General features: G+C 34.9%; 1 protein-coding gene across 2 annotated transcripts in view; it reads left to right on the forward strand.

Annotated features, from left to right (window-relative positions):
- LOC118206137 (inverted formin-2-like) overlaps positions 1–27,952 on the forward strand; it is a 290,618-nt gene that overhangs the window by 113,193 nt on the left and 149,473 nt on the right. For both annotated transcript variants that reach the window (XM_085807614.1, XM_085807615.1), the window contains one exon: positions 10,809–10,968. In XM_085807614.1, coding sequence (XP_085663740.1) covers positions 10,809–10,968 — 160 coding nt within the window. The remainder of the gene's footprint in view (positions 1–10,808; positions 10,969–27,952) is intronic.

Consider the following 27,952-nt stretch of genomic DNA (forward strand, 5'->3'; position numbering starts at 1 on the left):
GCTAAGGGCATCAAGGAAAGGGTCAACACAAAAGGGGTCCTTAGTTCTATAGAAAAGAGGGCATCTAAAAATCTCCTGCTGTTGGTTATAGCATGGAATGTATGGTGCACCTAAACCAAAACCGAAAGTGCGATGGAATGAAGAAAAAATGGCGCAAACACATATTGGGGCACCAAAATCTTTTAAGTGCTTAGGGCCTGTGAAAGTCTTAATCCAGCCCTGACTGTTTTCCACCTTTATAACTTTCAGGAAACTAATATGATATTATAAGCGCATTAAAAGTTCATACAGGAAATTAATAACAATATTTGCAGGTAGATTCCGTCTTTCATGAACCATGGAATGTATAAAGAGAGAATTGCTGTCATTTTCAACCATGCGGACGCTTGATGGGCAACTTTTCCAACACACAGCTAGTGTCCTCCAATTGCTGACTCAGTTAGTGAGTGCTCTGTTTGTAAGGAGCCCATTTTGTGCCAAAGCGTGCACAAAAATAGCTTTGTGTCGCCATCAAACGCTTCTTTTCTTCAAAAAACATTCCAACTTTTCCTTTCTGTTCAATATTCAACAGACCGTTATCGCCAGCTTAGCTCTTGACTGAATCTGTCACTGTACCTGACTCATCATTCTATTTAATAAGCAATATGCTGAAAATGTTTAAAATTTTGTTTTTCTCACTTTTCCCTCTGTCAACAAAATTCGTTTCAGCTTTTGTTACGCTTTATAGAACACATGTATTTCCTGGGGCTCAAACCTTAAATTTACAGGGTTTTATATCTACTTAATTTTTTTTTTCACCTAAAGTATGTACTTAACATAATAATTGAATTATAAAATATTATTAATGCCACTTCGGAATATCATAAAGTATCAATGTTCTCAAACCACATGCAGTTATATTCTGATATTTTGGGACAAATTTGTGCATGAGTAAACATCTGTGGGTATGCCGCATGTTGTATCAAACACTATTTGATGCAAGATAAGCGGCAGCATTGTATTGACATAACTGGCAGGTGCAAAGTGAAAGAAACATATGCTTTTGACATGTACTTTATTTCGTCACCAGATTGTAAGTTTCAATGTTACTGTAGTTGCTGCTTCCCGCTCCCCCCCCCCAAAAAAAAGAAAGGTAAATTGAAAGGTATTGAAAAGTATCTGGTATCTGGTATATCACAAATTTTCATGCGGATTGTAAAAGGAAAATAAAATTTAGATCGAGGTAAAAGGAATCTGATCTATAAAATGGCAAATCTGATCTCATCTATAAAAGTCAATATTTCGAGATAAATCTTCCTTTAAAGGGGCATGGATAAATTTTGAAATAAAATACTATATGAAAAGAGAGAACTATTTTAATGTTAAATTATATAAATATGTTAGTTCTAGTTTAGGTTTTGAGCATAAAAAGTGTGCAGTATTTGAATCTAAACAATGCGCAAATAAGTGTTAACGGGTGGTTGTAATTTGTAATGTAGAGCCAGAATTTTGGGGGAAATATTTCTTTCAGGAGGAAACTTTATAACTTTCAAGGGAGTAAACAGCGCATTTTTAATAAAAGTCGAATCATTTTGAGATAAAAAAAACTTATAATTAGTTTATTTTAAACATAAGAATCGCCAACGAAGTAATTCAAGTACAAAAATTAACTAATATTGAGCAAAAAAAGAGTTATGTGGTTTGCTGAGGTAATATAAGTAAAATATTTGATCTATAATCATTTAATATAAGTAAAATATCTTATTTATAAACGTTTTGTATGCTAAGGCCCTGATGTAATGATATGCATTCAAATGACCCATACTTCTTCATTTTCATAAGCGTCTTTCCCAGCTTCTGTGGTGTATCAGTCAATATTAGTTTTAGCAGCTATAATTTTCTAATAAATATTAGGAGGCATTTTTGTTCCTAAAATATAAAATAAACTTGACGACAACAGACTTAAACAAGGCAGGAGGCATAGTCTACGTACTAATTCGTCTCTTTTAAAGTTAAGTTTATATTCCTAATTTCTCAAGCCTAGCAATACTAGAAACTAAGGTATTATTTAATACTGTATTGTGATCCGTTATGTCCCATTTCAGCTCTTCCCATTTCCGACTTTCTGTAGGTGGCAACCAAAATTGTGCTATTTTAGACGTTTCCCTTTATCTGCAGATGTTCGTGAAAGGAATATCAAAATTCGTGACTTTTCAGCCTCTCTTGCATGCCATGGAAGATTAGGTTTTAAATAATTACGCTTAAAAAATTAAAGCACCTTATGCTTTAAATTCGGACTATTGGCCTACAAATATGACGTCACTCGCATAATAAATCTGTCCAGTTTCTAAAATATTAAATAGTTATTAGTGAAAAACCAATTTCAATGTTTTCTTTTAAATTACGAACTCAAAACAAAAGTTCACTTATTTTAAATAGTCAGAAATAAACTGAAAAAGGAGGGTAGTTTAAAATAGATTAAGAATAACTATTTCAGCCAGATAAGGAAAACACACTCTGCATTTGAATAGTGTATAATAACTCTACCAGATGGGCCTAAAAAAGCATTCCTATAATTCAACATTTTCCACTGAACATTTTCCTCCATGATGAAACACACGTGAAAAAAAGTAGTCAATAAAAATAATGAATATCATTGCGCGCGTACAGTTTCGTAATGGACTGGATGCATACAGAACTGATGATAGATTGATAAAATTTATCCTCCTGAAAGGAACCACTTTGCAATTCATGATATTTTCACAAAAGTCCTCTCCCCGGTCTTATATAGTCTTTCCCTGTCCGCCGAGAAATTTCCAATACCTTAGGGATCAGACCAGTTACAGTTATACAGGAATACAATCAAAATATTGGAAAGTGGTCCCGATGTGTGGAGACTTTTGGCTATTTCTAGCCTCATTTTAGTGAAAAAAGTAGTTGCTATAACTATGGCAAGATGGGTGCTAACCATTTACGTCAATATTAAATGGATCTGCTCCTGTAATTTTATTTTTACGGCGGAGATTCTATCCTCGAGGTGTGTGTGTGATTATGGCAAAGCCTCGAGGGCTATCTGCCTAAGGGGAGGGATGCCTTCATGGAGGACTTTCTAAGGGAAACTGGCTCGTATACACATTACACATGGGGAAAACCACGAAAACGCCCATGCAGCCAGCCCGTTCGCGGGATTCGAACCTCGGACCGAACTACCAGCTATCCTCGAGGCATTTCATGTTACATTACACAAGAGACACTAAGTCTTACATATAATGTCACTAAAATTACTTGCATATATTTAAATTTCGTAGCATTTCATCAATCCTACGGACTGCACGCCCCAGGTAGTACAATCCCTAGACAGGAAGCCATACATGGAAAATCAATCCAATACTAAATTACTAATTTCAATAAATAACACAGAACGAATCAAATACTATATCAATAAAAAAACACGCGAATTTACAAATTTATGTACACATAATACTGTAGTTTTAGTATGCTATTTATATTTTACACACTATTGGCACTACGTAACTACGGCCACAGTAAGGGGCCCGGTTGTCCTAATGAATGTCTTTAAGCTAAAAATTTGATTACCTAGGGATCCGAACAAGAAGGTCGTTCGGCCTGTTTAGAACCGTGTAAGGACAGTCCTAGGATGACTGTAGTTTACAGAAACTCCTTTCCGTCGAATCAAATTCCATAGCCACGCCTTCTCACCTCCGTTGTCCGATGTTCTAGAATGTCGGGCCTTCATGTTCTCCATCGCCAACTTGATTCGCTCTCGTGCAAAACTGTGCATCAAATCAAACAGTGCCTGGAGTTCTTGAATGTACTCCTCGAGGATGAAGGCCCATTAAACGGGCAACCAAACTACAGATCACAAGGGAATGGAAGTCAGAATTGAAAAGTATCTGGTATGGGGAAAAGCCGGTAGTCTCGTAGACAGCGCTGCAATAAGCCAGTAAGAGCAGAGGTAATATTCTGATCCTATCGATAAACATCAACTTCTTCTTGGTCAAGGAGTTTTAGGCTGAGTCCTTCCAGATTATCTAGAAGGAAATAGTATTAGTACTTTCTTTTACAAAAATTTCCATCTTCCTTCCAATTACTCCTTTACTGGCATCATTTGGCGTTGACACAACTTTCATTCGCACTCAAACTTCTCTTTCCCCAATACTCTCCAGAAATTGTTCTGAATGTACTTAGGGTATTCATGTTGTGTTACCGCGAACACAAACTACCGCTAAACATCATCTAACATTTTTTAAACTTGACTTACAGACCTCAAAAGACTTCCTATACACAAAGTCTGCCCTAGTGTGCTTAAGCGAGAGCTTAATTTAACTTTTAAGTGTTAGCTGGAGAGCCTAACGTTAAACACACATATTCTAAAACATTAAATTATTTCATAAATTCACTTGCACTTTGGCCAAAATTTATCTTTTGTACAAGTTTAAATTTAAAATACTTCAACAATAACATTTAACATTTTTCAGATATTTAACACATTACATTTTAAATGCACTTTACTTCAAATGTCATAGTTGCTTAAATACAATTTACAATCTTTTCATCAAATCTTAACTTTAAGTTAACAAACTTCAACATTCAAAGAAGTCTTTCCGACTAAAAGATATTCACAATTCAATTCTCGCAACTTGCGAGTTCTTTAACAAGAAATGTTTACTATTACATTCTCGCCAAATTGTGAACACAAAAATCTTTTTGTTTAAAAGATTAAGTTCTCGCTATTTGCGAAACATTTTTCTTCTTTCAAAACAATTAGAAACTTATAACTACATGATATAAACTGAATTGTGCATGTAAAATAAGCAAACAAAGAAATTTTCACTTATGTTTTCTTTCCCTGTATTCCTCCATCCGGACGAAGCAAAACTTTTGGAAAGTGGGAAACTTCAAAACCTCCAGCTTACTTCTTCGATTTCGATGATCCGCGCTGTTTAAGTTATCCAACTTCCTCTTCTTCCCTTGTTGATGAACCTCAGGTTTCTGAGCGACGGCTGTGGGTTCTGGAATTGCAGTTTCATCTTGACTTCTGGCGGGGCCGTTCGTCCTTTTGGGTCTTTCCGCTTCCATTTTGACATTCTTACTTGTTGTGCTGGCACGGCTGTTGAGGCTGGTCTTTTATTCCTTGTCTTTCTCCAATCTGGACCTCCTTGGGCCTCCCTAGTGGTCGTTGTCGCGGGAAAACGTAGCTTAAGTTTCGTTGATTTCTCACCTCGTTGAATCAGTTGTTTTATTGGGACATCCGCTGTTATCCTTTTCCTCTTCAACGCCGGTACTGGTGTTTTTCATGAGTCCACAGTTTTCGCATGTTCGTTCGTTGGCCTTGTTTTCCTCCGTTTCGCTGAGCCTGGACCGTTTGTTAGTTAATTAAAAAGTAACATTACAACATTATTACAGAAGGGGAAAGACTATCAGCTTTCTCGACGCGTAATGCGTCTTGCTAGCATTTCTCAGGAAAGAGCCAGCGTTTTTGTTTTTCTTACTCGATTTAATAGGTAATGCCTTTAATATACGTATAATGCCTTTAATGGTCATTATATATAATGACAAAGGCGTTATATTTTGGTATATAATGTATTTACTTTGCATATAATGTAATTATATATAATGTACACTCATGTCCAAAATTATCTTTACATACCCAAAAATGATGATATTCAATGAAATATCGAATCAATGTGATCCGTATTTGCAGCGAATGTGTGAAAACCAAGCCTAATTAGCATTATCCAATCAAAAGTAATCAAACGGTTTGTGATATGCAAATCTAGGCGTTACGTCATCCAAGGGTGAATCAAGCGCTTTGTGCAAACTGAATATTTGAGTGAATTTCTGCAACATAGCGTTTGATTTCAGTGTGTAGGGACTCAAAGCGGTTTGTTATGGCTTCGAAGTATCATTTGGAAGAATCTGTAAAGTGACGAATTATCGGCCGTTTAGAAGCAGAGCAGTCAATCATGGAAACAGCCACATGTCTGAATATTTCAATACAGACAGTCTCTAAGCTATGGAAACAGTTTCAAAATGATGGAAGTGTTGTAAGGAGGCCTGGACAAGGTCAGAAATGAATGACAACTGCTTCTGAAGATCGGTATCTGGCATTAACTGCCCGTCGTAACAGAAAGGCTACTGCTCGCCAGTTAAGTTCAGAGCTTGCAGCCGCCACTGGAACTGTTGTATCACGGCAAACAATATACAGAAGGCTTAATGAAAAAGGCCTTTATGCCAGAAAGCCAAGGGTATGTGTTTTACTGTCTTCACAGAAAAAGAGGGATCGCTTTAATTGGTGTAAAGAACATCAAAACTGGACTGAACATCAATGGTCCCATGTTCTCTTTACTGATGAGTCGCGGTTTAGTTTAACTGGTGATTCTAAACATGTTTACATCTGGAGGGAGTCAGGAACACGAAATGATCCCTCGAACATTGTGGAACGTGACCGTTTCGGTAGTGGAGGTGTGATGGTATGAGGTGGAATAATGATCGATGGACGTACGCCCCTACACGTGTTCAGCAGCGGATCTGTGACAGGCCAGATATATCGCGATGAGGTCTTAGATCCTTATGCAAGACTTTTCATGGATGCATATGGAGCTGACTTTTTATTTATGGATTATAATGCCCGTCCACATCGAGCAAACCTCGTTGATGAATTCCTTGAAAGTGAAGACATTAAGCGAATACCTTGGCCACCAAACTCTCCTGACCTTAACCCGATAGAGAACTTATGGGACTACCTTGGAAGAGCAATTGCACGCATACATCCTCCTCCTATAGATGTAAATGCTCTGAAGACGGCATTGCTGGAAGAGTGGAGATTAATTCCCCAAACTGTGGTTGACAACGTTATTTCCAGCCTTAAAACACGTTGTGATATGTGTGTAGAAGTCAGGGGAGATCATATTCCCTATTAAATTCGTAAGACTTAATTCTTTTCCTGAATCATTCCTTTTTTTCTTAACTCTCTTTGTCACACTTTATTACCATTTTTATTGTTTCATGCTACAATTTTATATCATATGAGGTGATCTTCAATTTTTTCTTTTGCATTTATCTGTCATCATGTTATGTATGATTCCACGAAAATTCATTAAATTATAAGTCATAGTCTCTGAGAAATCCGTGAATTTATGCATGTAAACATAATTTTGGACATGAGTGTATATATTGATGTGATCAGTAACAGATATCCCGCCAGTGGAGTGGGGGGTCTTTCCTTGATTACTCTCCGGTCATCGAGGACGCTGTTTTCTATTTAGAAAAACAGGAAGTTTTCTAATATAAACCTGACGTCACACAGAGTTTGAGGATGAAATATTTCTGAGTGTATTTTGAAGAAGTTTTGGGACATGTGTTGGGGTTATATTCAGTTTCATTCGTTAGCCATGGCTAAGAGACCTTACTTAAAAACTTAAAAATTTGTTCAAAATCATCGGACACTCCACCTTTCCGTCTAACTGGAAGACAGTTTCCGAAAATTTACTTTGACGGAAAAGGTAATACACACAGCAGAATTTTTAAATTGCAATTTAATTACCTAGAGGTAATTCTTGTTTAGAGTTTTTTTAATTTCGTCTTAAATAAATTGAAGTCATAATATCAAAACGCTGATTTTATACAATTTTTTTTTTTTTTTTTAAATTAGGCTTAACTGCTTAAAATGCGCGGGCCGGTGGCGACGATCCATTTCAGCGGGTACGGTCTCGTGACTGCGCTTCGTTCTCCCGGCGTTGGTTCTTAAGGGGTTAAAGATGAGCAGAATTCTGCAGCCTCATGGTGCACGTTTTGAACAGATGTCTTTTTTACACTTTCCTACTTGAATTATTTTCGGATACGGAACGGTCGCACAAAATGCTAATGATTAGTGGACATTGACTGTCTCACAACGTAAAGATGAGCTGCATTCAGGAGCCTGGCGTTCCTCTTTACCCGGACTGAAGTCCGCAGTCTGCTACCATGAATTTCATATCTCACCCCTGCCACCAATACATTTTAGCAGTGCCGTCGTTTGATGCGACTTACTTCTTCGACATTACTCAGACAAAACCTTTTTTTACACTTACTAACTTCATTCACGAAACCGACCAATTGGGGGTGGGGGTACTCTTAACGAGATTTTTCCTTGATTCCTTTCCGTCCTTTGTAGCGGACGCTGGGGTATGTTCCCATGAAAACAGGAAGTTCACTAATATAAGGCTGATGTTTTATCAAACCTAATGCTTGTCAAAGTGCTTTTGAAAGAGAGTAGTGGACCCAGGCTCTGCGATGAAGCAGAAAAGAACGCTTGCATACCTGAATCCGGAAAACATTTTACCCACCCAGCGATTCAACCTAATAGTAATTTTCGGGATAAGTCTGCTCTTTTCTCAGCGAGCGACGGTAAGTTTTTGATTGGAACCTCGAAGAAGGAGTTCTTGTTTATACTCATTCCGCTGTCCAAGACTACGGATGAATCCCAAAGATAATACAAGCTTTTAACCTGTTCATCGGGATTAGGATCTCCATACTCCGCTCGGTGTTACATGTAATGAGCCGATTTCCTTCTCAATAATGTTAACCTGTATTCAAGGACTTTCTTGTATGAGATCCCATCATCGTAAAATATTACTTTAAGGTATGTGTTTATTTCTCATGTTATACGCAGTAATTTATGCTAATAAAATAGTTTTGGTTTATTTCAAACTACCACTTGTAACCTTGTTATTTGATAAGTTACCTGGTTTATTTGATAAATAACCTTAAAAGGATTCATTTAGTTAACCAACTATTTTATCTTAATTATATTTACTATCTTTCTCGCTTTCCATTTTCCTTCCGAAATGCTAATTTCTAGTTCGCGCGTGTTCAAATAAGGTAGAAAGAGGAATTATTAGGAATTGTTAGGAGGTATTTAAAGGAAGGTTTTAGATTGCAGAATCAGAGTGTATTCCGCCTACTGAAGGCCAAGTTACTAGTTGAATCTTGATAGCAATTTGTCTGTAGCGTTGCGTTATTCTTGCCATTAGGTTTGTAACGCCGATATTAGATCTGAGACAACTTGCGGGTATTCTGTCTGTCTAGCCCTTGGGTTACTCGCGACTTACTTAGTTAAGTCCAATTTTTTTAGTTTTGTGTTATGCCGAAAATACTGTCTGGTTATGTAAGCACGAGCAGTTTCTTCTGTTAAATTACTGATTTTAATAAAAGGGTCTTTTACACCCTTTCCCAAGTCTCTGTTGTAATTTCCAAGATATAGAGATAATTCGCTTACGTCTTCCAGAATCTCTGTTTTAGTTTATGTTGCCAAAGAGAGTGAGACTCTTTAACCTATATCGTTAAATTTAGCATTTACCACTATCTAGGAGACTAAAATAAAAGAATCTTAAACCATTTATGTGTTATATTTATTTCGAAGATCCGCTGATGGGTTGTTCCGTTTTACTTTAGATTAAACTCACGTTTTACTCGGATATATTTGTATGTTCTAACAACTGTACGAAAATTTTATGATCATTATTTGATTAAATGAATTAATTTTTTTTTTAAATTTTGAAACAGCATATGCTAATTTTGCGTATAAGAAATGACGTTTAATTTTCTATATTTAACATTATCTTAAGAGATAGCGTCCCCCACCATTCCAAAAGAAGTAATGTTTGTGTGCCTCTGTAAAACACAGGGGGTTTGGGACCCCTGACCCTGGCCCCTTCACACCCGGACCCGCTAGTTGTCTGCTTCAAAACTGAAGCAGGATACATTGCTGAATACTACGCGATATCAGTCGGCTAGCAGCCATAATGGTCGGCTACGACACCACCTCGGAGAACTCCGTCGATGTTGTGAGGCTCAACGCAAAAGCCTTGTAGGCATCCTCGCCTCAGCCAGCACGCGAAAAGATGCTGCAACTCGTTGGCTAGCGGACAATCTTGCCGTTGGGGCAATTTGGCTCGTCGCACAATCATACAATCTTGCCTAGTATTCGTGTACCTTCGCCTTCTAGAGCCTTGATTTCGCTGATGAGTACTTTTTGCAGCAGCCATTGTTGCCAGCCCCTTTGCATAACCCTGTCCATCCGGTGAAAATGCGGTATCTTGCTCTGTATGACCAACCCGCTTCACTTATCCTTACTATGCGACCACGTTCGAAATCGTCTACTTGTCTATAAAGTCTTCGGCAACATCGTAATGGCATTATTGGTTATGTCTCCAGGGAACTACAACAAGAGAAAAGATAAACCGTCCGCAAATGATACCTGTTTAATGCGATGCTACTTTCTCACTAGAAATGCGCGCTGTGCCTATGAAGCTATGACTATGAATCCCAGTGCGCTTTGGCAGCTGAGGATGTGTTCGGTAAAACCATCGAAACTAGTCCTGTGAAAATTATCAAATATAAAGCTGATTTTTGTTGTTTGACTTCTAAATTAATACTTGTTCGGCGTGTAATTTTGGTGTGTATTTAATTATGGCAAAGCACACGAGGGCTATCTGCCTAAAGGGAGGGATGCCTTTCGTGGAGGACTTTCTAAGGGAAACTGGCTCGTATACACGTTACACATGGGGAAAACCACGAAAACGCCCATGCAGCCAGCCCGTTCGCGGGATTCGAACCTCAGACCGAACTACCAGTGTTCAGCGTCTTTACCGCTCGGCCGCTGGTGGGCCTCGTGTAATTTTTGTCTTAATTATCAAAACATAATAAATGTTGTTTCTGACAGAAAATAAATATCGTTATTAACATGACTTATTCAACAAAGTACGAATATAATTTTTTATTTAGGGTTCCTCATTGTAATTTTTCCTCATCCTTCTTTTTTTCAGAGTAATCAGAAGGCAAGATACAGATTTGCCGTTTTGCTCGTGGAAATTAAGCAAGCCGAAGTGCTGCCGTACGTAGTTGCTGTTTTAGGAGTCATTAACTGCATTATTCTTGGAGCTTGTGGTTTTCGACTCAGAACTAGAGTTCGAAACGAATTTTTAGGTAAAATCAAAATCTTTAAATTTTTATTCAAATGTTATATAATTATTTTATCATTGGAGAAAAACATAACATGAAAGAAGGACCATATACGTATGATCTAGTAAGGCATTAACTATTCGGGAGCGAACTCCGATAGGCCTTACATAGGCAAAAGGAGTATAACGAATTTTTACACACACGTACACATATAAAATATGTAGTACAAAGTAGGCGACACGGACTTGTCCGGACTTCAGCGATGCGGGATTCGGAATGTGTTCGGATATTAGATCATCAGTTTAAATCTAGTAAGATATCACGTAGAAATTACAAAATTAAAAATATGAAATGGTAATTTATAAAATAGTGCAGCATTTATAACCTGAAGGAAATCAAAATTTAAGGAAAAAATTCAATATTTAATTGTTTGCTTTATTAAACACCTCTTTCAATGTAATTTAATTTGCTTTACTTTTTCGTTGCTAGCACATTTTCTTTAATTCTATAGATAGACATAATTTCTTCTTCAGTTACAAAGTTTCACTGTTGAAGTCTTGTAACTGCCGCGTCGGGAGTTCTCATTAAATTATCATTCGAAGTTTTTTCTTTTTCAACAACTTATCACTTTTTTCATTATTGGTAGCGATATTTACTAACTTAGCACCATACTATACAGTTCGCCGTCATTAGTCAATTATAATTGGAGCATTGTTATCTCAATAAAAAATCTGTTATAGCAACTTCATTTATTACCACTTCTCCACAAATTCCATTTACTAGAACATTTCGCTTTGGTTTGCCATACTTGTAAACCTCTATACTCAGGCTATCATTGTGAAGCTTACATAGCGTCCGATATCCACTAATCGCGATGCATCATGAGACTGATGACAAGATATGCTCTTCAGCTAAATTTTGTCTTGCTTTTATCGCAAGCTGACGAATTATTAACCCTGAATTATATTAATTTAGTCATTAATTATACTCATGACTATTTCCCGCATACGAATAAGGCTTATCTGAGTCTCGAATAAACTACAATCATGTCCATAAATTAAGGATAATGCAAAATCAGGCAAAGGAAGAGTTAGAAGCAAAACAAATTTAACTTATTTGTAAAGCTTATTTATTAAACAAAAGGTAAAGAGGAAAAAAAGATGCTATATGTTTGATATTATTAAAAAAATTAGCGATTTTTTCTCCCTGGAGCAAATTACAAAAAAAACCTATTTACAAAAAACCAATATTACATGGTTGGTATGATTGTTAATACATTGAATGTCTCCCAGACAATGCAATACAGTCCGTACAACGCCTAGGCATACAGAGTATCAAATTATCGATCTGATCTTGGGCCATATTACACCACTCAAAAAGCAATGCTCTCCGAAGTTCCGGTTGACATGTAGGAGGAGGTTGACGGGCTGCAACTGTCTGCCAAGCATGTCCCACACGTGCTGTACTGGATTCAAGTCCGGTGAGAATGCTGGCCAGTCCATACAGGTGATATCCTCCGATTGAAGGCATTCGCTTACAATGTTTGCATGGTGAGGAAGGGCGTTGTCATCCATAAACACAAATTGTGCGCCCATGGCGCCCCGAAACAAACGTACGTGTTGTTCCAGAATGACGTCCCGATAGATTTGGCTTGTCATGGTTCCAATTTGAACATGCAGGTCAGTTCTGGAACCCAGAATAATTCCACCTCAAACGAGCACTCCTGCACCACCGTAACGGTGTCGTTCAATGATGTTTTCTTGGTGGTAATGGGTACCTGGAGCTCTCCATATCAAAGTCCGGCGAGAATCAGACTGCAAGCTAAACCTGGACTCGTCGGAAAACATCACACAAGCCCACTGTTGCGGTGTCCACAATGCATGCTCTCTACTCCAGGCTAACCGCAGGCGACAGTGAGTTGCAGTAAGTGGAACGCATCTGACAGGTCTACGAGCATGTAGACCAATCTGCCCTAAGCGTCTGTACACGGTCTGCTTTGAAATTGTCGTACCAGTGGCTGAAGAGAGCTGACGAGACAGGTCTGAGGCTGTGCTCCGCCTGTTTCTTTTGGCAGTAATTGCCAAATACCGGTCCTCATTCGGCGTTGTAACTCTGGGGCGACCTGTGCTGTAACGTCTACTCACGTTACCATCATCTTGGAATCGTTGCCAAAGCCTGGAGATGACACTCTGGGTAATCCAAGTTCGTCTGATACCTCCAGTTGGGTACGCCCACATTCCAAACGGCCGATAATTCTACCACGTAAAAAATCATCCAAATGCGTCCTTTGTGGCATAACTATTTGGTTATTGCACTGAAATGCTTATAAAGCGCCTGCGAACAATTTTACTTGTTTACCTGTATTCCTTTTATATCACTCTCTCACATTGTGACGTACCATCGGTGTCATCTGGTTACTTCCTGAAATTTGCATATGATTCTTGAAGATGTGTGTAGTGATTTTACAGGTGATATATTTATTGTAGAGTTCGATTTCCGCGTGACTCCGAATTATCCTTAATTTTTGGACATGAGTGTACTTCCCGCATGTACATTTTCAGGGCTGGTGCTGGACATTTTGCGAGTCTGTGCAGGTTCTAAATTCTGCTTCCAAACGCCTCCCTAAATTCTAAAAATTTTGTAGCCCCTAAATTTTGCGTCCCAGAGCGCCTTCCCTAAATTCTAAAAATTTTATCATTCCTTAATTTCGTTGCTCGGTGCCTCTCTAAGTCCTAAACACTAAACATTTTGCCGCTCTGTGAGGCCACACCAGCTCTCGCAGCGCTCTTGGACTTAATAAAAAATCAGGTTATAAGGTATTTCTCGCGCCTTCTTAGCGAGCATTCGTGATGTAGTATTCTGCACGCTCAGAGCGTAATTGAGAGGTCCGCGGTTCGATTCCCGGCGAAGGTATAACAAATATAAACAGTACGCCTTTATGGATCTTCAGTTGATACAATATAATACAATGCAAATAAATTCTTACCATAAAATAAAAAGATTACCATATCAACATCAAATATATTTTTTTATTCACCAGCTCAGTAGTCAAAAATCTCATCTTCTGAATTTTAATAAGCAAATCGAATCCTAAAGATAAAAACTGCTGCCAAAAACGATAATACAATAATATGCAAAGTAAACATTTATAATTATTAAAGTATTATGAGTATTAAAATATTGTGAGTTACTTTCAAACTAATTATTTATATTTTATGCCGTTACATTCACTCCCCTTCCAGTAACGAACGTTACATTAGAAAGATTGGAAGAAATTATAGTGCATCATCAAAATAATAACAAAATTCATGTATAAATAAAATGTAAGTTTTTGAATCGCAATGGTGTCTTAAGAATTCTACCAGTTCTAGATTGTCTTAAAGCTGATTTGATTTTAGGTTGAGCCACAGTTAATTTGGTTTGAATTTCAATCGGCGTAGGTGCATTGTTTACACAATTTGGAGTTGTAAGTTTCTCTTGTTCAGGGGTTTGTTGTGGTAGAATATATGCTGGCTTCCAATCTGTCTATCGATACATTTACTTCTTTATTCTTTATCCTGAGAGTAAAATATTTGGGTGTACGATTGATAACCAAATACGGACCTTCATATGGGGGTTCGAGTTGCTTCCGAACTCTGTCAATGCGAAGAAAAACATGGAATGTTGATTCTAAATCTTTGTGAACATATAATTTAGGGATACCTTTCTGTTGTATTTCTTTCGGCCGAATCAATTCCATATGCTTTTGTAACTTATGTGTAAAATTTCCAGGTGATGTATGACTTATTTTTTCTTCAAAGAATTCTCCGGGAAGTTTAATATTCTCTCCATATACCATTTCCGCTATAGTATAGTTAGTATCGTTGTGGATTGCTGTTCGTAGGCCTATGAGAACCGTATGTTTCACTCCAAATTTTATTATTATGGGCTTTTAAAGCAGCCTTTATTGACCTATGGAGTCGTTCTACCTTGCCATTGCACTGCGGGTGATAGGCTGTAGTGTGTGAAAGCTTAATGCAACAGATTCTTGACAGGGTTTGAAATACTTCAGATGGAAATTGAGCTCGTCGATCAGTTATTAGATGCAAAGGTATTTTAAATCTTGCTATCCAATTGCTATAGAAAGCGTTCGCTACAGTTTCTGCTGAGAGCTTTTCGAGCGGAATAGCTTCCATCCAATTTGTGTATCTATCTATACATGTAGACAGTAGGTGTTACCATTTGATGATGGTAATGGACCAACAAGATCAATGTGTATTTCTCGAAATCTTTCTGATGGCTTTAGATATTCTCCGATTATTGATTTCCTATGCCGGAATATTTTAGATTTTTGACATGGAATACAAGATTTCGCCCAATGCTGAACATCGTTTTTGATATTTAACCAAATAAATTTTGAAGAGATTAATTTTACTGTTGATTTGATTCCAGGATGGGATAATCCGTGAAACTAATGAAATATTTTCATACGATAACTCTTGGTATATAAGGTCTAACATGCTGTGTTGTAGTATCACACCATAATCTTTTTCCAGATGGAAGGGAAAACTGTTTAAAAGTCAAATTTGTAGATTTCCGCAATGTTTTAAATTCGTCATCTCGCTCTTGTTCTTCGGCAATTTCGTCATAACTTATTAAGGCGATTTCTTCTATTCTGGATAATGTATCCTCTACTACGTTATTCTCTCCTGTAATGTACCTAATGTCTGTTGTAAATTCTGAAACGTATTGGAGTGGCCTAATTTGTCTTGGAGATGCTTTCTCTGGTTTTTGTGAAAATGCATATATTAAGGGTTTGTGGTCAGTATACACTATGAATTTTCGTCCTTCTAATAAATGTTTGAAATATTTAATGGAAAGATAAATTGCGGGAAGTTCACGATCATATGTACTGTAATTTTGCTGTGTAGCGTTTAGTTTCTTGGAAAAAAATCCGATTGGTTTCCAACTAACATTTTCAAATTGCTGTAAAATTGAACCGACTGCCGAATCCGAAGCATCTGTGCACAACGAAAAAGGTAAGTCTGGATCGGGGTGACAGAGAAGAGCAACATTTGCTATAGCTTGTTTACATTCTTAAAATTTCTCAATTGCCTCCTCCGACCAAGTTATTTTCCGATTATCTCTTTTCTTTGCGCCTTTTAGGTAGTCGTGTAAAACGGCTTGAGTACTAGCGGCGTTTTTCAAGAAACGACGATAGAAATTAATCATTCCGAGAAAGGTTCGTAGTTGATGAACAGTGTCAGGCAATTTAACATTCAGAATAGCTTTTACTTTGTCAGGAAGAGGTTTTGATCCCTCAGGTGTAATTAGAAAGCCTAAAAATTCCAATTCATTGACTCCAAAAACAGATTTAGAAATATTAAGTCTCAATCCATATTTTTGTAATCTATCAAAAACCAATTTTAAATGCTTTTTGTGTTCCTGTTCATTATTTGACGCAATTAAAACATCATCCAAATATGGAAAGACAAAATTTAGTCCTCTAAATACTTCATTAATAAATCTCTGAATGGTAGAAGGGGCGTTACGTAACCCAAAACTCATGACGTTAAATTCATATAGTCCGAAAGGAGTTATAATGGCAGTTTTTGGCTTATCATTTCCATGAATAGGAATTTGAAAATATGCTTTATGCAAATCAATTTTAGAAAATATTCGAGTATTTGTTAAGATGTGGTTGAAAATCTTCTAATCGGGGTGTAGAATAACGATCTGGTATTATTTGAGCATTCAAACGTCGATAATCCCCGCAAGGTCGAGAAGAACCATCTTTTTTTGGAACCATATGAAGAGGACTGGCCCATTGTGATTTATAGGGACGAATAATATCATTTTCTAACATATATTGGAATTCCTGTTTTGCTATTTGTAATCGTTTGGGTGCAATTGTCTAGCTCTGGTATAAACAGGTTGTCCTCGAGTTGTAATATAATGCTCAACACCATGCTTAAATGTTGATACTGATAAATTCGGTTTTGTTAAATCTGTATATTGTTGTAACAAATTAGCGTATTTAGAACTTTTATCTAGGGTACTAATAGCATGATCAGAAAACACTGTTGTTACATTACTTCGAACAGATAGGTTAGTTATTCCATCAATTAATTTCTTATTGTGAATGTCAACTAAAAGTTTAAATTTATTTAGAAAATCAGCTCCTATAATAGATTTATCAACTTTAGCTAATATAAAGGGAAATTGAAATTCTCTTCTAAGTCCTAAATTTTAAGTTAAAATTTTAATTCCATAAGTAGGAATTTCCGTTCCATTAGCTGCGCATAATTTAAAATCATCTACCTTTAGTGACACTCTGGATTAAGGTGAATTGCACCTTGGCTACCTTCTGTATGGCTTGTTTTTGTATTGTATATTACTGTTAGTTTTAAATTGTACTATTTAATTATGTTATTCTATGATTGTAATCACATTTTCTGTTAATACTGCACACTGAGTCTTGCATTTACCAAATTTTTGCATGATAATTATTATGTTATACTATTTTTGTTCCCACTGACTCGAAGGGCTTCCAGCGTTTCTGGACGGCATTTTCTTCATGAACCGTGTACGCTGTAATCTGATATTTATCCTAACTTCTCTTATTAAGGCCATAATTAATTAATTAATTAAAAAAGTTATATATCTAAAAAATAAATTAATAAAAAATTTAAGATATTCTTGGCATATTTATATATCACTATTAGTTAAACTTTGCTTTGTATACGAATCAGCATATTTTCTCTTGGGGGTAGAGCCTATGACGCAGGCACCCCGGTGTTATACCATCACTCGTTGCGTAGTTTCGTTTATAGTGAAACGCTACAAAATGCCGTTTTGAGACTAGCAGCCCTTCTGTTCTAGCGCCCCTGGTAAGACTAGTAAGTAACTACTAGTAGTTCTAGTAAGACTAGAATTCTCTTCTGTCGAGTTTACCACTGTATGCGAATAAAATTTTTGAATTGGTTTAGAAATTTTTGAATCGTCTAGTTGAACCTTGCTAACAGCCGAATAGTAAAATACTTGCTGAATACTAATAGTTTCATTTAGGTTCAAACATAGGTGAATGGGCTGACTGCATCATTGGTGTTTAGTGCAATGTCAGTTTTCCTTAGAAAGCTTTTCAGGATGGCAGCCCTCATATGTTTGCAATAAATAGCTCTCTTATGCTCTGCAATATCCGAAAAGTCTAAACTATTTTTAGTTGAAAATGACTAAATTACGCGTTTTGTTTTGAAGAAAAAAAAGGGTATCTTGTTGAATTTTAGTTTCTTAGAGGAAAGAAGGGAAAAAAAGATTACATATTTATTTTTAACTGAGCCAGCCAGTTATATGAACAAAATTTAATTTTGCTTCCTTTAGATGAAACAGAAATATGTCGTGCATTTTGGTGAATAAAAGGGTTTTACACTTTAGTTTTGCATTTTATTTTACGGAAATTAAAAATATTAAATTTTTTTGTTGCAAACCCTAGGTGGGTAAAACGTTCTTTATAGTAAAAAATAGCAGTCCCCCATGTGAATAATAATAAAAAAATATAAGCCTATGGGAAACGAACCTGTTGCCCAGATATTCTTGGATATTCAGGTAGATTGTGATCATATTATCCCGAGTATTCGTTGAAATTAGTTGAATTTCTATTCAAAAGCTTACTTCTTCTTCAATGCATATTTGAATAATTTCTAATATTCGCATTTCTGAGCATATTAACATACAAATATTCTTGAGAAAAACCTAACTGAAGGAAGATGAATCTAATCATGATCAGTTCTACAGAATTTTATTTTAAAATTCGTTATGATTTGCATTATTTTAATGGAAAAATAATTTTTTTCTTTTCATGTTGCGAAACTTTCACGATTTACACCCTTTAAAAATAGCTGCATATTATTATACTGAAAAATAAAATTTAAGAATGTAGTGAATTCTGGGCAATACTCTTAATTCAATGTATCGAAAACCAAATTATAAATATAAAGATTAAAAAACTTATGTTTCTGTATTAGGTAGTTACCTTGAAAGTAATACTGATAGAAAATGTTTAGTATAACTATGCATTACCTCTAACTATGACATTTTGAAAAAATATTTTCAATTTTCTGACTGCACATACAAAAACTTATGTTGCATAAACCGCATCAAGAGCGTTGGCCCATCAGGCGGACTAGAAATAATTTCTCTGAATACTGGTAATTCGGCAATGGATTCGAGTCCCACAAACAAGCTCACAGCATAGGCGTTTTCTTTGTTTTCCCCACGTGCAACGTATATACGAGCCAGCTTCCCTCAGAAATTCCTCGACGAAGCTATTCCTATCCTTAGGCAAATAATCTTTGAGTGTTTTGCCGTAATCAAATTAAATCAAATTAAAAAAATAAGTAAGTAACGAGAGCATTAGACTAGTGTCTTTTTTTGAATCTTTCTATATATATATATAAAAAAAATTAAAGGTATAGAGACTAATAAAACCATAAGATTCAATCAAAATCCGATTCAATCTTTCATCAAAATCCGATTTCTTATAATTTTTTAACACGCAGATTTCTAAGGGCAACTGTTTATTTGCTCTTAGGCTCTGTCCCAAAATAAGTAGTGGAATAGTAAAATATACTGATATTTTCTTAGATTTTAAAGAATGCAATATCATTAGGTACAATTAATAAATTCGTGGCATTCCTTACTTATTGTTGTACACAAAAACGGGAAATTGCATGACAGAAATTTAGATGTCTGTGATTGTGATTAGAAAATAAACAAGTTTTTTACTTCATGTTCAGTTAATTAGTTCTGTCATTATATCAAGTAAGTTGTGAAATATTATTTATATCCGTAGTTTCAATTAAACTCTGGATGAAAAATACCCAAAGCTGCAAATAAAATAAGAAATTTTCTAAGTTAAGATATTTTACTTTTTACATTATTAAAAAAATAAATAAAACATATAAAAAATCATATTGTTTCAGTGAGAAAATATTGCTTCTATCCTAGGCAAGCAATCATATATAAGGGGTAAACTAAGTAATTAAAGTGAAGGTTATCAGAAACACAAAAATATTTTGATATTATGCCCGTATGCATATATAGATTGCTCATAAAGAGTTAAATAAATAAATATATATATAAACATGTACACACACATATACATGCAGGTTTATGAACAAAAAAATTAAAAATTTATAATTCTTTTCTTTTATTATCTTGATTTGCAGTTTTTCACAAAATTTAGATTTTGTAACATAAACCTCGACTTACTGTTACAAGTCGAATCACAAACGCTAACATATACCTTCTTGGAAACTACCAAAGGGCAAAGTTTTGACAGTGATTGATGTTTTTACAGCCGACTCTAATCAGTTCACTTGATGATTCTCCGCAGGTGTGAGGGTATAAAAAAAACTACTTAACGCTTTTCGTGCATTCTGTGAAAGAAAGGTTCCGCACTTTTCAAAAGTTTTTGTTGACAAAGGTGGCGACGCTTTAGAAAACAATACCTTATCTTTCTCAAAACCTCCAGAGGGTTAATTAGGTCCTCTATTTCCTCTCGGAATGGTTAGAGTCGATATAATTTTATCGGGAGCATTAAAATCTCCCCATAGGATAGTTTTATTAAGGAAGAAAAGACCCTGGAAATTGATTTTTTATTATTTTTCGGTGGGCTATAATAAGTATAAATAGTGAAATGGGTTTTTTTTGTTTCCAGACGTCGATTTTGATCAGCTCAGCACCAATATGAGAGGGTAAGTCATTGATAATATTGAATTTGGACGTCGAGTTCTTTTTTAACACTTTAACGGTTTGACCCGTATTTCTCGTTCTTTTGTGCAGGTCTCTTGACGGTTCGTTACGAATTATTGTTAGTTTAAATGTAACCTCGAAAACGGATCGTCCCGTGTTTTTGTAATAGCGAAAAGATACGCCAAAAACGACTAGCCTTGCCTAAGGGGACAAGGGTCCACGCACCCCTGACGACAATGGGTAATGGCTGTCATTAGCGCTGGGAGAAGTCTCCTTGATGTTTTGAGATAAAGGCCTAACACTGACTCTAAGGAAACAAATTTATTACCAGTTACAAAGTGAATGTATATATAAAAGGAATTAATTTCTGTTTTAGAATAATTATTGAATAAAATAAACAAGTTTTTACAAAATAAACTTTTATTTATGACTCATAAAATTATTAATGAATTAAAATGAGAAAAATAATGTATTATATAATTTACTGGGAACACGTGATTAAATAAATCACTTTAAAAAATTTTCCACAAATTTATATAACGAATAATAAAAAACGTGCGGCTCTCTTGATAAATTTATAAATCTTATACTTTTGACAATGCGATTCGATTATTTGATTTCGTTATTTAAGAATCTATTATTCTTGTTATAAAACTATACAGGAATTTTTCAAAAGGGTTCTTATTCCCATTAATCTGTGCGACAAATTATTTTTCTCCTTTTGGTTCAGTCTTTTACTTCCAAAATTCTTCTTACCTCATAAAAGTATAAAGTTTTAAAAATTTGCCCAAAATCAGAAATTATATTAATTTTATGCAAATTTTATTTCAAAAGCTATTTTACGCTCTGTAAAATGATGCAAACTTAAAATCTGTGAGATTTTTAGTTTATTCTTTAAATGGAAATATGCGCAAAAAATTTTTTCAACATTAAATTTTAAGACCTCTAAATCGAATTTTATAAAACACGGTTTACCAGGCCGTATTTCCATCCGTAAACGGTGTGAGTACAAAATTTGAACTCGGTAGCTTATCGAGAAATAGTCTAAATATCGATGAAGAGCTTCTGATTATAACGACAAACACCGTGATTGAAATGCATACAATTTTTTAAACAAACTTGCTGACTCTTAAATATTATATTTCTAACATTTTGGAAAGTTCGGTAAATGTTGATATCAGACAACCGTCATTTTTATAACATTCTTGGTATTATAAAGCATGTATGTGACATTCAGACGCGATTTCCGACAGTTCTGTTCATTTATCAAAGTGGCTGCTTTTGCGACAAGGTGGTGGTGGTGTATTAAATTATGGCAAAGCACACTAGGGCTATCTGCCTAAGGGAAGGGATGCCTTTCGTGGAGGACTTTCTAAGGGAAACTGGCACGTATACACGTTACACATGGGGAAAACCACGAAAACGCCCATGCAGCCAGCCCGTTCGCGGGATTCGAACCTCGGACCGAACTACCAGTGTTCAGCGACTTTACCGCTCGGCCGCTGGTGGGCCACTTTTGCGACAGACACAATTATATATTGTGATGCTCATTCTATGTGCTCCACTATCTATGATACTCATTATCGATATTTAATTATCTTCTATATCTAAACAGAAATATTGGTAAGACTGAGAGAGGTCAACAAAATTTTTGCAAATATTTAATTATTTGAGTTACATAATTACTTATACTAGCTAAGGAAATTTTGAGTCATTTTGTAAAAATAATCTTTTCTTTAAAATTCCTTTTTCGCCCACCCTTACGCTTCATGACTTTATTATGATTAATGGAAGGTTATGAAAACTAAAAGCTGAGTATATAATTACAGATCTCACTAATAAATGCTTTACGAATACAACTCTTCATATTTCAGCAGAAGTTTTTGAAAACGCAGTTATATAGATTGTTGTAGAAATCGACAAAGTTTTATGCCAATTTAAAATTTATTTCTTCCCCTAATTTTCAGTTGCTTATGAAGATATTAAAAAAGCTTTCCCGCTCAAAATGTTAACTATTTAAAAATATTCGTAATCGCACTCAATTTTATGTTTACAGTTTTTTCCCCAGCGATTTCTCTAAAAAGAAAGAATTATAATTGAATTTAATAAAGAAAATTTAATGGATTTGGATATATATATAATTTATTTACTAAATAATATTGATTAATTAAGACACAATAACACGCCGAATAAATACTAATTCAGAAGTCAAACAACAAAAATCAGCGTTAATTTACAAGATTTTCACAGGACTAGTTTCGATGGTTTTACCGAACCATCATCTTCAGCTGCAAAACCGCAAATGAACAAGATAGGAAATAATGTTTAGATAAGATAAGAAAGCCTGGACAAGAATAAGCAAGTGGCGCCATCTGTTGGCGAAACCAGAACTAAAACATAATTTCTCTAAAAGCCGAAGGCAAATTTGGATTGGAATTAGGATCGTTAACTAGAACAGAAAGATTTTTATGAATGTGAAATGCCTCTATAAAATCCAGTTCTCCAATGGAAGATGTTTTTTGAATAATTTTGGCAGCAGAAAAATTGAAAGTGTGATTTTCGGACCAACAATGTTGAGCAACAGAAGACTTCTGTGTTTCCTTTTTTCTAACATATGCCTCATGTTCTTTGACGCGAAATTTTAAGGCTCTCTTAGTTTGGCCAATGTAAATTAAACCGCACTGGCAAGGAATCCTATAAATACCCCAGGAATTCATATCCGGAAAGGGGTCCTTGAGTATAGAAGTTGGAATTTTATTGATGGGAGAGTAAACAACCCGAAAGTTTAAATTTCTGCAAAATATGTGCAACTTTATAGCTAATTGATGGAAAGAAGGGAATGACAACAGAATTTTTATAATCTCCTAAAATAAGAGTGTGGCTTTTAGTGTGTTGAGATGAGAATTTTTTAACTGCTTGATTAATAATGTTGGGTGAAAAGCCCCTGTCAATAGCTATTGCTTTTAAATAATTTAGTTCTTCATCAAGGGCTGGTTTGGAGGAGCAAACTTGAAGAGCACGGAAAACATAGGAATAAAATGAAGCTAACTTTTGTTTAGTCGGATGACATGATTTAAAGTGTGGTGGAAGGCAAACCGATGAAGGTTTACGGTAAACTGTAGTACTGAAGTTGGATGTGTTACGTGTGACGAGAATGTCGAGAAACGTAAGAGAATTGCAAGTCTCAAGTTCAAAAGTGAACTGAATAGCAGGATCAATAGAATTCATTGTTGAAAGAACTTTATTTAAATCATCTTTATTACCTTCAAACAGGGTAAAAGTATCGTCTACGTAGCGGAACCATGCCGGGAAGTTTAAAGTTTCAAACAATTTTGATTCATAATAATGCATGTAGATATCAGCCAGGATGGGACTGAGGGGGCTTCCCATGGCTAATCCCTCAGTTTGCTTGTAATATTTATTTTGGAAAACAAAATGTGTTTGTTTCAAACAGAGTTGAGTGAGAGAAATTAGCTCATCAGTTTCGATGCAAGAGAAATGAAATTCGCGAAGTCTGGTTTCTAGACATCTTAATGCACCCTCCACTGGGACATTGGTGAATAATGATTTTACATCAAAAGAAACCATGAGTAAATTACGAGCAGAAATGTTTTTAACCTTTTTTACAAACTCTATTGAATTTTTTATGGTGTAAATGTTATTGTCTAATAGAGTGGAAAATCTAGAAACTAAATATTTAGCTAATGGATACGAGGCAGTACCTAAATTTGATACAATAGGGCGGAAAGGAATACCACTTTTATGAATTTTGGGAAGAGCATATAATCTGGCACAATTCGCAACAGATGGGATAAGCGAATGTTTTAAGTTGCTTGAAATGATTTGCGAAGATTTGATCGCAGTTTTTATTTTGGATAAGTCCGAAGGTGAAGGATCTTTAGGGATCGGATTATATGGTCCTTCGTTTAAGAGTTTAGTGACACCATCGATGTAAGTGTTCTTATCCATGACGACTATCTGGCCACCTTTGTCGGCCTTTGAAATGACAATATCCGGGTTAGAATGAATCTCGCGCATTGTAGCTCTTTCTCTCGCAGTTAGATTTGGTTTCAAAGGTTTATTATTGAATTTCACATTATGAGCGATAAGATTCCTAATCATAATGTGAAATCGCTCATAATGTGAAATTCTAGAGGCATTTCACATTCATAAAAATCTTTCTGTTCTAGTTAACGATCCTAATTCCAATCCAAATTTGCCTTCGGCTTTTAGAGAAATTATGTTTTAGTTCTGGTTTCGCGAACAGATGGCGCCACTTGCTTATTCTTGTCCAGGCTTTCTTATCTTATCTAAACATTATTTCCTATCTTGTTCATTTGCGGTTTTGCAGCTGAAGATGATGGTTCGGTAAAACCATCGAAACTAGTCCTGTGAAAATCTTGTAAATTAACGCTGATTTTTGTTGTTTGACTTCTGAATTAATATTGATTAATTGATGATATTATCTCCTAAGTTTAAATAAAGTAGAATGATCTTAAAAGAATGAATCCATACTAGTAAGTTATATTTTGAAAGATGTTTTGAAGTAACTTGAAAGTAAAAAGTTAATAATGTTTTAACGGGGACTGGAATTAAAATCATCATGAAGAACAAAATTTCAATTGTAAAAGGAATAAATTAAGGGCAAGAATTAAATTAAATGCATGTAATCATTGTCATTGATCAGAAATTAGTTGACTTTTCAAGGAGATGTTGGTTGGTGTTGGTGTTGGTATTTAATTATGGCAAAGCACACTAGGGCTATCTGCCTAAGGGGAGGGATGCCTTTCGTGGAGGACTTTCTAAGGGAAACTGGCTCGTATACACGTTACACATGGGGAAAACCACGAAAACGCCCATGCAGCCAGCCCGTTCGCGGGATTCGAACCTCGGACCGAACTACCAGTGTTCAGCGTCTTTACCGCTCGGCCGCTGGTGGGCACTTTTCAAGGAGAACAAACCAACTCCCGTTCAATGAACAATAAATAATAAATAAATACGAAGGTGTTTCGTCTTTACTCGAGCAATAAGGCTAAGCCAAACCGGCAATTCAAGTCAGGCCAAATATTTCCGTGAATAGAAGGGATTATGAACCAATGCTGATATTCAAAGAACTTATTCCTATGAAGCATTTTAGCCCCAGGCAGCATGCATTCGTAAATTGAACGAGAATAATGCGTGCAATTTACGAATGGCCTTTCGTATAAAAAACGTTCAAGTTGAACGTAAAAATATCATAAAAAGTGTCCAGTGGCAATTACTATATATTTACGTATATTTTTACGTTATACAATACGTAAAATTTAGGTATATTTACGCGAGAGACTGCTGTTCATTCGAAACTTTTACGTATACGTAAATTTCAGGGATTTACGTATATTTATAGTAAAAATTTACGTATATTTATCGCATATACGTAAATCTCAAATTTTGCTTCACGTATTACGTATATATTTAGTAAAAATTTACGTAAATTTCCCCGATGTTTTACTGTATATAAACGTATATATTAGGTAAAAATTAAGGTAGATATTCCCCGTATTTTACGGTACAAAAACGTATATATTTGATAGAAATTAACGTATATATTTCCCGTATTTTACGGTAGAAAAACGTATATATTTGATAGTAATTAACCTAAATCTTCCCTATGTTTTCTTTGCATATGCGAATGACTGGTAAAAATTTAATCCGATGTCTTCTCCACTTTACTGTGTATAAATGCACATTTTTTGGTAAAAAATTTGCATAAATCTCCAGTTACCTTTTCACTGCATTTTTCGTAAAATGTACTTATTTTAATCTCATATTTTTTATATAAATCTATGCAAAAACTTTCTGTATGCTATGATTAAAAGGTAAAATGTCATTTTTATATCAAATTCTTACATATCTGCCTTTTAGTTATGTACAGCAATATGGAATATATATAACTGGAAAATTTAAATGCACTAATAAATGCCAAAAGAAAAAATTAAATTTCTATTCAAAAATTATGTAACACTTAAAGGCTCAAAATCACTTTTAATATTTCATTTCAAAGTGACTACAAAATATGCAATAAATATCCTAAACATCAATTCTATGTTTTAAATCAATTAATGCTATCGTTCATTTACATTTTTGTTTACTAAATTCATTTCATAAATTTAAATTTAGTAAACAACTGTAGCAAACAGTTGTTTACTAAATTCATTATAACACTTTAAATAAATTACTTGCTTTTCCGAAGGACATTTTCTTATGCCATGTAAATGAACAATAGCATTAATTGATTTAAAACATAGAACTCAGGTTTACAAAATTTATTGCATATTTTGTAGTCACTTTGAAATGAAATATTAAAAGTGATTTTCAGCCTTTAAGTGTCACATAATTTTTGAATAGAAATTAATTTTTTTGCATTTAAATTTTCCAGTTATATATATTCCATATTGCTGTACATACTTAAAAGGTGGATATGTAAAAATTTGATATCAAATTAACATTTTAGCTTTTAATCATAATATGCAGAACATTTTTGCATAGATTTATATAAAAAATATGAGATTAAAATATGCACATTTTTTGAAAAATGCAGTAAATAGGTAATTGGAGATTTATGCAAATTTTTTACCAAACCTGTGCACTTATACACAGTAAAGAGGAGAAGACATCGGACTAAATTTTTACCAGTTATTCACATATGCAAAGAAACCATAGGGAAGATTTAGGTGAATTATTATCAAATATATAAGTTTTTGTACCGTAAAATACGGGGAATATCTACGCTAATTTCTATCTAAAGTACAATATAGTTAATTACCAAATTCAGTAAACATCATAAATTTAGATTATTTGAATGAGTGTGCTAAATTTTAAAATTGTTAAATATAGATCAGGAAATTGTAGAAAACTTACCTTTTCTAATAGTTATGAAGTTGACTTTGTTATTTTCCTTGAAGATGAATGTTTAATGTCACAAATATTGCATTCATATCTTCAGATAATACACAAATATATACATATTTAATTATTAAAATTAAGTTTATCCAAAACATGTTAAAGAAAATATTAATTTGCATGTAAGTTAATCGAGTAACTTCTGTTTTAATTACACACATAATTATGATATGTAAAAATTTTACATTTATCAGCTAATCTTGCAATGTATTGTAATCTATTATTGTTGTCTTTCTCAGTTTACAATCTTATAAATATATTAGATCAGTACTAAAAGTTCACCTCTACAAAAGAAATACTTTATCGAGGCATTTTTAAAAAGTTCCCTTTTACA

This window comes from Stegodyphus dumicola, chromosome X1 (genome assembly GCF_044657685.1).
Source record: "Stegodyphus dumicola isolate Sdum_Otavi_A_Nest chromosome X1, ASM4465768v1".
NCBI classification, from domain to species: domain Eukaryota; kingdom Metazoa; phylum Arthropoda; class Arachnida; order Araneae; family Eresidae; genus Stegodyphus; species Stegodyphus dumicola.